At 31.9% G+C, this 13775-nt stretch overlaps 1 protein-coding gene across 8 annotated transcripts in view; it reads left to right on the top strand.

Annotated features, from left to right (window-relative positions):
- The first annotated feature begins 988 nt into the window (after nucleotides 1–988).
- Nucleotides 989–13775, top strand: part of LOC139503691 (titin-like) — a 284829-nt gene continuing 272042 nt past the window's right edge. For all 8 annotated transcript variants that reach the window (XM_071293518.1, XM_071293519.1, XM_071293520.1 and 5 more), the window contains exons 1-4: nucleotides 989–1255; nucleotides 6527–6618; nucleotides 10525–12107; nucleotides 12436–12498. In XM_071293518.1, coding sequence (XP_071149619.1) covers nucleotides 10535–12107; nucleotides 12436–12498 — 1636 coding nt within the window. In that variant the 5' untranslated portion in view covers nucleotides 989–1255; nucleotides 6527–6618; nucleotides 10525–10534. The remainder of the gene's footprint in view (nucleotides 1256–6526; nucleotides 6619–10524; nucleotides 12108–12435; nucleotides 12499–13775) is intronic.

Below are 13775 nucleotides of genomic sequence, written 5' to 3' on the forward strand. Positions count from 1 at the left end.
CAATCAGGAAAGGGCTTTATGATTTATATATGAAGACTATTTAGTTCATATGATAAAGTAATTTTACGAGCAAAGGTTCCATCACTGAAAATAAGACGTACACGTAACCTGGCTATTGAGTGTTTTAAAATTTTATATAAATTGTCACCACCATGCTTACATGATTTACTTACGGTAGTTATATTGAAAGACTGTAAATATATTTTTAGATATTCTAATATTGTAGATATACCTAGGGTCCGAACATCAACCTATGGTAAGAACTCTTTTAAATACACAGCTGCTGTTTTATGGAATGATCTACCTGATGATTTTAGAAAAATTGCTAATTTTAGTTAGTTCAAAAATATTTTAAAGTCATGGAATGGAAATGACTGTAAGTGCACAGTTGTGCAGATTTTTAGTTTATATATTATGCAAATTTATTTACCATCTAGATCATACCCCATTTTTTCAAATTTTATGCTATGCTCATATTTTGCTTGTAGTGCTTCATTTTTCTGCTGTGATATTTATTGCATGTGTACTTTATTATGTGTTGTATTGTTAAAAATGTCTCATAGGTTTTTTTTGGAAAAAAAAGTTTAAGGTTTCCAGTTTTTGGAGAAAAAAATAATCTGTTCTTGACCCTGTAATGCTAAAAATGAAAGAATTTTTTTTTTCTCGACTTGTCGCAAAAAAAAATAATTGTTTTACGACGAAGGCGAAAAGAAAAGTTTGTCCAGAAAAAAAATCCATAGCTCCCCCCCCCCCCCACCCCGAAAATCAAATGGTTGCTGCCTATTATGTGTAAAGCTAATTTTCTGAATATGAATATTTAAAAACTGATTTTATAGTTTCCTTTTCATATAAATAATGTTTTGTTTTGTCTATAATATTATATTTGTCTGACCAAATCCACTATTTATTGCAATCAACATCTTTGAGAACGTCCATTTTTACTTTCGCACCTGGCTGTTCTATTTAATTGTCCTCACCACGCCTCCCTGTCAAATGTGTTCTTTTTATTTTAGGCCCGACCTTGCTTTCTTTGCAATTTAACCATTTGTACTTCGAAGATACTTCTTAAAAGTGTTTTGCAATAAAAAACGAGTTACAAAGAAAGCGTGTAAAAATTTAAGCCAGCTAGAAATCATAGAAGTTCTAGTGACCAGAAGAGCTAATCAGTGTCACCTAAATGATTGAGTCTAGGTGTATAACAATAACAAACTTTTTGGAATTTAATATCTGCACAGAAAGAAGACTACAACTCATGGTAAGCATGTAGCTCAAATAAATATATATTTTAAAATGCATATTTCGTAATACAGTTTATTTTACTGTACAGTACTATTCGTCTATTGAAGTACTAGTACTTCGACCAGTTCGGGTTTGATTGCAACCCAACCGGCAAAGGTAGACGCTTGTGATAAATGTGTCTGTTGTACAGCGTAAAATTATGTTTTTGTCGGAGAAAGTCAAACAACACGTGATAGTGATAGGGGTCTTAGTTTATTTTTCAATCAGAAGTCAAAAGATTCGTCTTACCAAGTCTTCAAACATCATATGATCTCATATGTCAAAACATACAGATATCTCGATTATCTCCCCCTTCTACACAAATAGTTCAATTAAATTTGGAAATGTGTTACTGTTGTGTTTACAAATAATTTTAGAAATCTAAAGAATTGAAAATGACTTTTTATGATATACAAACACAGAATGTTAAATATTACAAGTATTATTTATAACATGAATTTTTATTTTTGCAAATAATTATCTCCCCTTAATATTTCATAAATACATGTACATTGTAATATAATTCTTATATGATTTGCATATCGATAAATACTTGAATTGGATTGGTCAATTAGAATTTTTCTCTAAGTTTACACTCGATAAACCATATTTCCGAAACTACTTTCGTAATCTATGCTTGCGCGCTTATTTTACACACAAGCTTGCAGGGATCCTGGGATTTTTGGCAAATAGAGTTTAAAAAACAAATGCATAACAGTTGTGTCTATTTTAGTGCATATATATGACAAAAAAAGAAATAAAATAAATACTCTAAAGCTAATAAAATGTATAAATTTAAAATTCAAATAAAATTCCGCTAACTTTCATGAATGATTTGGCGCATTTACGTCATGGCAAAACACGACGCCATACGAATGAAAACTTTCATTGGACAGATTATTTCGTTGCTTGTAGGCTTCCAATTTGAATATAATATCTCATTAATTTGAAGTTTTGGAGGAAGGTGCTATTTTACTTAAGATTCCGTTGCATTTTTCTAACAATTGTGGATTTTAGAAAGTCAATATGGCGGCCAACTCCTTAGTTACGACATGTCAATTGTGCATCTGATGGTTATTATAGTAGCATTTACAAAACAATGTTCTTAAAAATCGCTATTTTATGGCTTAAGAATTATAAGGATTAAACACATTTTTTCTAGAGGTTATTGATGTGTAAACCGGGGCTCTTAATCACAAACTTAACATAAAATTATTCAGTTTGTGAGTTAATCACCCTGATTTACACATCAATAACCTCTAGCAAAAATGTGTTTAATCCTTTAGTACATGTAGTCCAAATAATTATGATGTCTTGAACATGTTGAAAGGCTATTTTAATTTATTTCCGTGACACCTTCCTAAGACTTGAAAGGCTCATGTACATGTAGATCACCCCACCCCTTCTATTTCTTGTACAATGTAGAAAGGTGTCACAGAAAAAACGTTCCACGCATCGATACTATTTATTTGGACTATCATACATATGCACAAATCTTTTTATGTTTGATAATACAGTGTAGATGTATTTCACATTTGTATGCAAATTTGTTTGCATTTATGAAAACCATACAAGTTCCCCAAATATATTGTATCATAATTAAAAACATTTTACGTCATAATTTGAATAGACAACTTTCGAGTTCAATGCATTTCCATCAAAAACTCTGGTTTTAGTGAACATCATTCGTGCGTTTAGGGGCATCGTCACTTCCATTCTAATGTTGAGCGAGTGGTTGGAGAATTATAATACTATATTGCACGAATAAATTGGCAAACTAAATTCTCATAATTGACAATTAGCACTGCTGTCATTAGGGAATTGTGCTTAAGTACCTACAGTGTACCAAACAAAAATTATTTCTAGTTTATCTGCACAATGATGATCATTTAAACACTTGATGAACGTTGATAGTGCAGGGATACAGGCGACCCCCTATATCTGGTAAATAACGTCACAAAGGATTTGTACAAATGTAAGACACAATTTGAAATATTAAAACCAATTTCTAACAGACTTGTCTTACGTGTTCATGTCTTTTGAACGTTTGAAAGAAGTTGCCTCATGGATTTATAATACAGTAATTTAAATTTTTTAAAAATATTTCTAGTTAATTGGGTCAAAATGTGTCCTTTTCATACCTGTACCTTCTTCTTTGCAAAATTGGAGCTACATGTACTTGTTATACAATGTATACTTCTTTTAAGTCGAGGGTACATAATCTTCATTAAACTGAAGGATTTGTAATTAAAATGTATAAGCTTAAGGGCAACTGTAAAAGCTAGAGAAACAAAAAAATGATGAAATTGTTATCATAGAATATAAGGGACTAAGACTACAATGTAAAGGGTAAATTTGTTATGTTATTGTGACTGTAAAGGTTTTAACAACTGAATATATGTATACATAATGACTTAATTGATCTTTTAAGAAGATTTAAACTGGAATGTCTTGTGAAATATATTTGACATACAATGCTAAATTTAAATTCCTCCCTTAGAGGAACACAACTTTTATTGATTTAAATAGTTTAAAGATTTTTATCAAATGATCAATAAATATTTGTAAGTCTGACTCTTACCTACAAGCACTTCTGTTGTAAAATAACAACTGTAACGGTATTGAGATGTTTCTTACATGTATCTGTCGAAAGTAAAGTCCTCAACAAAGAGTTGTCAGTCTTACCTTATAGCTAACACAATATTTTGTTACAAAGACCTTGGACAGTAATAAGTTGTCTGTTGTAAACTTTTAAAATTACTTAATAATTATTTTTTTTGTAATATATACCAATACATGTATGAAGTTTATCAAACAATTTCATTGACCAATCATATTAAATTATCCTTATTTGTTTAAGCAATCTGTTGTGTGTTTGCATTTTGCTGTTATTATAAAAAAAAGAAGATTTGATATGCTTGACAATGTGTCTTATTTAATTACAAGAGAACAAATGACACTGAAATTATAATTAACAGTTATAGGTCACTGTAAGACCTTCAACAATTAGCTAAGTCCTTACTGCATAGTTAACTATAAAAGGCCCCGAAATGACAAATGTAAAAAAAAAGAAGTTCAAATTAGTTCAGGTATAAATAGATTTTTTCACAATGTTCTTAACAAAAATTAAAGTGGATGCACTGTTAAAATGCAGTTTTTTCTTGAACCTCCATAAATTTGTGGTAATACATGTACAAATGTACCTACACATTTAATAAATTAAATTATCTGGAATAATGTATTTACTTTGTATTTTCGTAAAATGCTCAATTACATTCTTAAATTGATATCATTACATGATAATGATTATCTTAATTAAACAATTACATGTTCACATACAGGTGTAAACAAACTACTCTACAGATGGGTTTATGTCTTTGATCTTTATCAGTTGAATACACATTTAGATGATTCCCCTTTCATCTGGTTAATTGATTAAGTGTTTGTTACTTGATTTATTAGAGAAAGAGATATACAATGTATATATACAGTTACATTGGTAAAGTTGGGAAAAATGATCCTGGTGACTTTTTTAGGTTGTTTTTTACCTGTGTGCTAAAACTGCTCAATCACTCTGACAATGTCCATCCAAAACATGAAAGCTTGCATGAAAAGGGATGATTTAATGTTTTGTCTGCATCTATATATATAAATATTGAGTTTTAAGGAATAATCAAATTTTATATTTGCCTTGTAACCACTTCCTGTTTGCTGATAGTTTAAAACACTGATTGTACACGAACATTTTTTGTCAAATTTTTCTTGTCTCCAATTGAAGTACATGAAGATGATTTTATATTTGGTCTGGGAATAATTACTTATGATTTGGTACACATATATTGTACATTTGTACATGTAATCTCAATCAATTGTGGAAAAGCTTAAATTAAAAAGTTCTTATCTTAAAACTGAAATTTAAAATAATGAAATTTAAAATGGTTTAAATTCATGAAATTCAAAAGATCTAATCATAAAAATTGAAAATTAAAAAAAAAAAGAAGCTTTCAGTGCCACTGGCTTTAACTTACTATTGTAAAGATTAAAAGATGTTTGCAAGTTCTCATAATCTAAATTTAAAGTTTATCCCCATCAGTCTAATAATGAACTCCATTCATTCACACTTTAGAAATATTTATGTATTTAACCCAATCTTACATCATAACTTTTTATTGTCAGCTAAATTGTAAAGCCTATGAAGTATGTGCTTATATAAATATTTATCTTTGTATTAAAGCAGGGTTTTATGAAAGTCATCAAGGTGTTATTTATAAAATGAAGAATTGCTCTTGGAGTTTTAAACATTTATTGAATATTTAAAATCGGCTCAGGTACAATTATTGAAAAATATCAGAATTCGAAAGTTTTCTTTTTAAATAGAAAAAAATCCAAATGTGTTTATTAATTTCTCTGCAGGCTTTCAGATCTTCTTTGCTTTGTTCATATTACATTGGAATCAAATTAAAGATGTAGTAATATTATCAAACTTTCTAAAATAAACCAAGAGGTGCAGACCCATAGCTAGGAATTTCCAAGGGGGGGTTCGTTGAACTCACAAACTCGACTTTAACAGTCACAATTCGAACAGAACATTGACTTTAACAGTGCTTATTTGTTTTCAAGGGGGGGGGGGGGTCGTCCGAACCCCCCTGGCTACGGGTATGAGGTGGAACATGTATTTGAGGAGGCAGCAGAACTACATGTTTTACACCTATATTACATTATTTTCGTAAATAATTACATTTCATCATAGACAATGTATGCAGGTTATTCTTATTCATATCTACATTTTATTGCCATGAAACTAAATAAAAGTATGTCTTCCACCCTCAGTTTTATTATGAGGGTTTAATGAACGAAATTTGTTTTAATTTATTTCAATGTTGTGGTATGAATTATATTAATTTTAGTGGATTTCTTTTCTCTAAAGATTTCCTTTAATGCACTTTTTATGTTGTAAATATTTGCATTAAACAGCAAAATTTGATGCATTAAGGTTTTATCAGGTTATGCATACAGAAAACTACGATTCTATAAAAGTAAATGAAAGAAAAACAAAGGGACTGTCTACATCTTCAAGTTTATGGCTTTCAGATTTTATATTTATTCAAAGATTTTCAAAAATCTTTAGAATACTTTGTACTTGGGGGCATCAAGATCTTATCAGCTCCTCCTACCACACAACAATAGTAATAATAGCTAACAATTTACTACAAGTATTTTAATGACACCATATTATAATTCTTCACAGGTAAAAACTTGAATGGGCCACTGAACTTGGAGAACAACATTTAGATGGAAGTGGCAAGCTAACAGTTACCATGAAGTAGTCACCTTAAACATGTAGGTATATATAACACCTGTTATTAACCTGATCAACAGATCAAGTAGTCTGATAAACTATTACTTATGTGGTATTGTATCATTTCAGTTAATCTGCCCTAACAGTGTGCATAAGCCATGTAAAAGTTTGTTTATACCTGTGGGGACTTTCTCAAAACATATTAAGATAACTGTAAACATTAAAGGAATAAATTATAAACCATTGGATTGAAATTTGTAACATTCCATTTAAGTTCAAATTGTTTATTATGTAAGTAAAAGTATTATAGATTATGTTCTGATCTTGTTCCACTATTTACATATCTTTATGCACTTGAAACCTGAAGTAGCAACAGGTTGTAGCAGTGATTTGAGTTTAACTTAGTTACTTGTGTACATCAACAAAAGACACCTTAGTAAAACATGTCTGTCTGAATATTCAGTCATCTTGTATGTAAATGAACCACTTAAAGAATTAAAAAAAATATTGCTGTATCCTGTATATGAAAAATATATATGTCGCTAGCTTATTAGTTAAGTCATAAGAAACCTCAAATTAAAAAAAATATGCATATGTTTTTTATAACTAAATGGATAGTTTTCACTATGCAACTAATATGTACATATACTTTTTTCTGAGGACAATTCTTTAATTTGTCCACATTTAGAAGAAGTTTACTTATTTTTAATTGCTTGCTTCTTGGAAGCAATTCGCCGACATATTTTCCATATGCATAGTGACCTGAGCGTAACCCTCCTCGTAAAAATCCGGTGATCGCAATATGCATGGATCTGTCATTAAAATAAACAATTATCTGATTGTACATGTTAAACATGTGCTCAATACCCATGCTTTTTGTTATTTGTTTACTATAAGGTGACCATTGGTAAACTTCGGCTTTAACACACGGCATTTAATGAGCAGCCATATTTGTTAAATCATAACAGACAGAGAGAAAAAAAATTGACAATTATACGATATATTTGCGTAAAAAATGAAAAAAATTGTGCACAGAGGTCTAAGTTTATGATATACATGCATTGTCACAAGAATTGGATAAACATTATTTTTCACCACTCACTCGTTTCACATGACTTTAACACATGCTAGGGAGAAAGATTTTGTTATAGTATATTCTTTTTGTAAAACTATCAGTAAGAAATTATTTCAAAGAATTCCTGTAATGGTAACTGCAAATTTGAAAAAAAATCCAATATCTAATCTGTCAAAAACACCTCAACATTCCTATGATAAAGAGACATTACATGATTACATAATACAAATTATGCAAATACATGTTAGTATCTTATCATGTTTAGTTATAAAACATCAACTTTACAATGCACATGCATTAATGAGCATTTTACTTTTTTAAAAGGTCTCTTAACTGAGTGCATTCAAGTACATGGCAGTCTTTGTAAATTTAATTAAAATTTAACCTGAAAGTTTCAAATGTCAGTGATAGATTTAAAACTAATTTAAATAAAAGGTAAGAGAATATGATTATTTTAAGAATGAGGGGTTGGTGATATATATATATATCCCCCAAATATAAAAAATATATAAAACATATATATATTATATAAAATGAACTTCATTAAATATGTAAAGTAAATTTCACTGAGAAGGTAACCAAGCAGCATTTATTTACCAATGCCTTGTATAATTTGTGTGCTTTCAAGGAACAAACAAACAATTTAATCATAAATTTGCACAAGAAACTATTTTCTCTGGTCAAATGTCTAATAATAATAAAATGCAAAATATTAAGGCATTTTTGTCTTGTCAATAAAAACCATTCAGAAAAAAAATTTCCTCTTGTCACATTTTTATTACAATGTGTCATACAGTTTAAACAGAACTTTATATCTAAATTTACATATGTGTCTTATCCCAACAGGTGAACTAATCCTTTCACATTTTTTATGACCAAATAATATTAGAGACACCCATAAGAAGGTTGCAGGTTAGGAGAATTTATAACCATAAGAGGAACAACAATTCAGTAAGGACAACCTTCACTACCCATTAGGGTCTTGCAGTGGCAGTTCAGAAGGGGATCAATTTTCATCTAATGATCTAAATAAAAAGGGTCCTATTCTGATACAGATTTATCCTGCTAGTCACTCACAATTGTTTTTGTATAGTCTTTTTTCATTGCTCTATTATATAAGAGCTGTCTAATCAGGTTTAATCAGCTTGTTTCAAGTGTCTGTATGAAGTAAAATGTATCCATCACATTTATTTGTGTTAAATATTCAGGTTTGCGATCGTAAATATTTGTCCATTCATTAAGATTAGACCCCCCTCATAGAAAACTTAAATACTGTATTGTGATAGAAGTAATGCACTATTGACGATAGTATCACCTGTGTTCAGGTCCTCCTAAAACATGGACAGATTAAATATTGATAAGTCTTAATTTATGATAAATCATAAATATTGTCACCTGAGCATCCAGGTAAAAATATTTACAATGAGGAAGAGTTATATTGTCTGTCCATAAATAGCAGCAAATCTAATTGTTTTTATATAAAAAAGACAAACATTTATCAGCAATTTTAACATTTCCCTTTGATCTTACTGCCTAATATTTTTCTATATATCAATGACAGGACCTGACACTCAAAAGTGTTAGGTAACAACATCACTTAAACAGTGCAGCAACGTCACATATCCATGTCCATCCACAAACTGTTTAATAAACAATAAAGTGCATGAGATTTCTTCAAAAAACAATCAAAACCTTTAGTACTCATAAAAATAGTTATGCTGACAATTTCATGTTATTTTATATTCTCAACCAAAACACATGTTGTTAAAACAAAGTTGTGGATAAAAAGAAAATTGGCTTTTTATACAATCGCAAAAAAATTTTTGTCGTCTGCGTGGTCTGTGGCCTCATCGTTCGAAGACACATTGGTTCCTGTACAATAACTTTAGTTTTATTAAATGGATCTCTATGAAACTTTTTAAGAAGGTTCAATACCACTAAAGGAAGGTTGGGATTGATTTTGGGGAACTAGGAACTAGGGGCCAAAAAGAGGCCTAAAACAAGCATTTTTCTAGTTTCAGGATAATAACTTATGTATAAGAATTTTAGATTGCTCTGAAATTGTACCACAATGTTAAATACCACAAGTATAAAAAAGAAAACAAGACAACTGTCCACAAGAGACCAAAATGACACAGACATTAACAACTATAGGTCACGGTACGGCCTTCAACAATGAACAAAGCCCATACTGCATAGTCAGCTATAAAAGGCCCATATATGACAATGTAAAACAATTCAAACGAGAAAACTAATGACCTTATTTATTTAAAACAATGAACAAAAAACAAACATTTAACACATAAACAAACGACAACCACTGAATCACAGGCTCCTGACTTGGGACAGGCACGTACATAAATATAGATGGTTGGGATTCATTTTTGGGGTTATGGGGCCAACAGTTTAGGAATTTATTAGGGCCAAAAAGGGGCCAAAAACAAACATTTTTGTAGTTTCCTACAGTAACTTGTGTGTAAGTGTATGAATCTCTCCTGACATTGTACCACAAGGTCCCATATAACAAAAGGAAGGTTGGGATTGAGTTTGGGTTTAATTGCCCCAAACATGTAGCATGCGGCGCTCAGCAAAGAATTTTATTATTTTTAGATACTGTTACATGTATGTACTGACTATACAAAAATGTCATTATTTTTCATTCACTGGAACATAAATAATATTGCCTTTATAAAAGGATATCATTCACTCAGCACCAGAGCTCTCTAGTGAATCACTGTCTTTACTGTTGAGGTTTTGTTATGAATCATGTTTAAAATTTTTGTTTAACATGTATTTGCTATTTTCCATCAGGATAGGAAGGAATCATGATATGAAACAAAAATAGACATGACAGCTTTTTCTTTTATTTTAGAATATACAGAATGCAGTACCAGGGAAGTGTTCAGAACTTGTCTCGTCAAACGAGTCAACATTCACTATCTCAACCACAAAGCCATGATCAACAATATCAACAACAGTATTCATTAGGAAGACAGAGAGCTGGAGGTCAGCCTTCACCATACGTATCACGCCGAGGAGAGGATGACAGACGATCACATGACCAAGTCTATCGTGATGACAGAAATGCATCAAACAGTAGTAATTTGGGCAAAGTGGATAATCTAACTATGGAAAGAAATCAAAGACATCATGAACAAAGTTCTTTTCACAATGAATCACTGCCTAGACATGCTGCTGGTGACCCACATCAGTCATATCCACAGTACAGTCATTCAGGTGATCCAAGAAAAAACCTGTCGTACGAATCAAGATCATCAGATCAAAATGAAGGAGGTCATGATAGGTATGATCCTAGAGTATCAAGACATGCAAGTCAACGTTCTATAAATTATCCAGATTCACGTGAACAAGCAGGACATAACATGTTGAGAGAAAGTCACGATCCCAGTGTCGCACGACATGAAAGTCAGAGATCATTGAATCATCCAGATCAACAGCATCACCAGTCTTCTCATGCATCTCACTCCCGTTTGCCAACAGATTCTCCATATATATCAAGACGCCAGGAACCTATGTCTGCTAGAGGTTCACAAAGTCAGATGTCTCTAGCGCCTCAAAGACAACAAGAATATTTCCCTAATGTATCAACTCATCAGACAATGCCAGCCACCACCTTGCAGAGAGACCCACCGTCTCGACAGCCTCCATCACCTCATGATGCACAGGGTCAGGGTTCAAGGTCACAGCAAGATATTCCACCTTCACCTTATATGTCTAGACACCAAGGAGGTCCAGCAGATTCACCATATATGTCAAGACACCCAAGTCAAAGATCAGTTGGACAGCGGAGTGACATTCCTCAACAATCAAATGTTTCAAGACATGAAAGTCAAAGATCACTAGTTCCCCCTCAGTCCCAACAACATTATCATGTATATCATCAAGATGGTCATCAACCATCATCTGCTTCAAGCACATTAAGTCGTCAACCTCATTATCAGCAGGGACCACAACATAATGAGGCTCCTTCAGCCACAAGTACATTGCTTCGCCAATCACATCATCAGCAACCACCTCATTTACATGAACCCCCTTCAGCTTCAAGCACTTTAAGTCGGGACTATCAACAATCAGGAAGAGCTCACCAGTCTCAAATTCATGGAAGTCAAACTTCTGTAGGTAACAGGCCTGTTTACACACGACAAGATAGTGGGCCGCCTCCCCCATATCAGACTCACAAACGACAACATTCCAGAGATCAGGAGAATAGTGATACCATGCGTCGTGAACAAAGTTTTCTTCAACAGTCAATGAATGAGGAACAAAACAAAAACACTTCTCAAGTAGCACGATCTCAAAGCCAAGTATCTCATCACCGCTCAGGTGATCCTAGACTGACACCAAAGTTATCCCGTAATGAAAGTGAAAGATCCGTGGCACGAAGTCAACATTCCAGAGCTAGCAGTCTTTCTAATTCACATCCAATTCCTGATGGTAAGTACAAATACCAATAACTTAAATAAGATGTACCTATACTCAGTATTATAAATAAGATGTACCTATACTCAGTATTATAAATAAGATGTACCTATACTCAGTATTATAAGCACACAGAATAGCTGCAAATCAATATTAAAATGTCATCATTTTACTTCCATCGCACATCTGATTTTTGTCTCAAACACATTTTTAAAATATCAACCCGACAGAATGTAGAGGTCATTCGTGCACAATCAATGCAATATTCAATTAAAAAATCCTGAAAAATCTTTGTAAACATTTTTTCTTTCTCAATCTAATTTATAAATATTGTATATTTCAGCCAGAGCAACAGAAGCATCACATATAATTGACTTACTTGAAAAAGAAATAGTCTATCTCACAGGTTTGTAATTATATATAAACATTCAGTTTTTTTTTTACATTTTCTCAATTTGACATTTATTTGTGTGTTAACTTAGAATTAAAGCAGGGTTAATTAATGGAAAAAATACATTGTCCAATGAACAAGAGAGTGCAAGTACTGTATATACAGCTGATATCATAAGATTAAAATTCACAAATTAATTGCAATCTATCATCAAAATTTAGTTACTACATGTAAAATCTGGATTGATCCTGCTTTATTTGGGGATCTAAGGTGACAAAAGACATAACAATCACAATAACCAGGATATTTTGAATGTAAAAAAAAATGTAAATGTTAAAATGTTTTTGCATTAATGAAAGCAGTGGTAAATTTTGATATCTACCTACCTAAGTCTACCTAAGTGTTTCCAAACGCAGGAGATCAGTTTGCTCCTCTATATTTGGCTCTGGTTCATCGTCACTAACTACACTTGTGCTACTTCCGGTGTTATAGGTGTATTCAGTGTCAAAGTTAAATATCATTGGGTGTTCTTTCCAATGCTTGTCTAGGCGATTTCCAAAAATCTTTACATTCTTTGCGGTCACTACGATGTCTGGTAGGCTGTTCCATACTTCCACTACTCTGTTGGTAAAGTAGTATTTTCTTATGTCTAGTCTGCTTCTAAATTTTACTAATTTCATAGAGTTGCCTCTTGTTGTCGAGCTGGTATTACGAGTAAATAGACCTTCTGTCACTTTTGAGTCATATACACCTGTTGTTATCTTGTATGTTTCTATCATGTCGCCTCTTAGCCTTCTAAATTTTAGAGTTGGAATTTTCAGAATTTTTAAGCGTTCCTCGTATGACAAATCTTTAAGGTTGGGTAACATCTTTGTAGCTCTACGTTGTACATTTTCAATTGTCTCAATATCTTTCTTTTTGTGGGGGTTCCATACACTACTAGCATATTCAAGATGAGGACGGGCTAACGCCTTAAATAGTAGGCAGAAGCTTTTATAATCTAAATATTTAAAAGTTCTTCTAATAATCCCAACTAGTTGGTTTGCTTTATTGACTTGTGTCTGTATGTGTTTATCAAACTTTAGCTTTGAATCTATAGTTACTCCTACATCTTTCTCTGATTGAACTGTTTCTAGTGTGATTTCAGATCCATCGTATGTCGACATTTTATAAGTGCTATCTTGTCCATAATTGGATTTGGTAGAAATTGGAAGTACTTTACATTTGTCCGGATGAAAACGTAAAAGCCATTTTTCGCTCCACTTAAACATACTATTTATGTCGTTTTGCAT

The sequence above is a fragment of the Mytilus edulis genome, chromosome 14 (genome assembly GCF_963676685.1).
Source record: "Mytilus edulis chromosome 14, xbMytEdul2.2, whole genome shotgun sequence".
NCBI classification, from domain to species: Eukaryota; Metazoa; Mollusca; class Bivalvia; order Mytilida; family Mytilidae; genus Mytilus; species Mytilus edulis.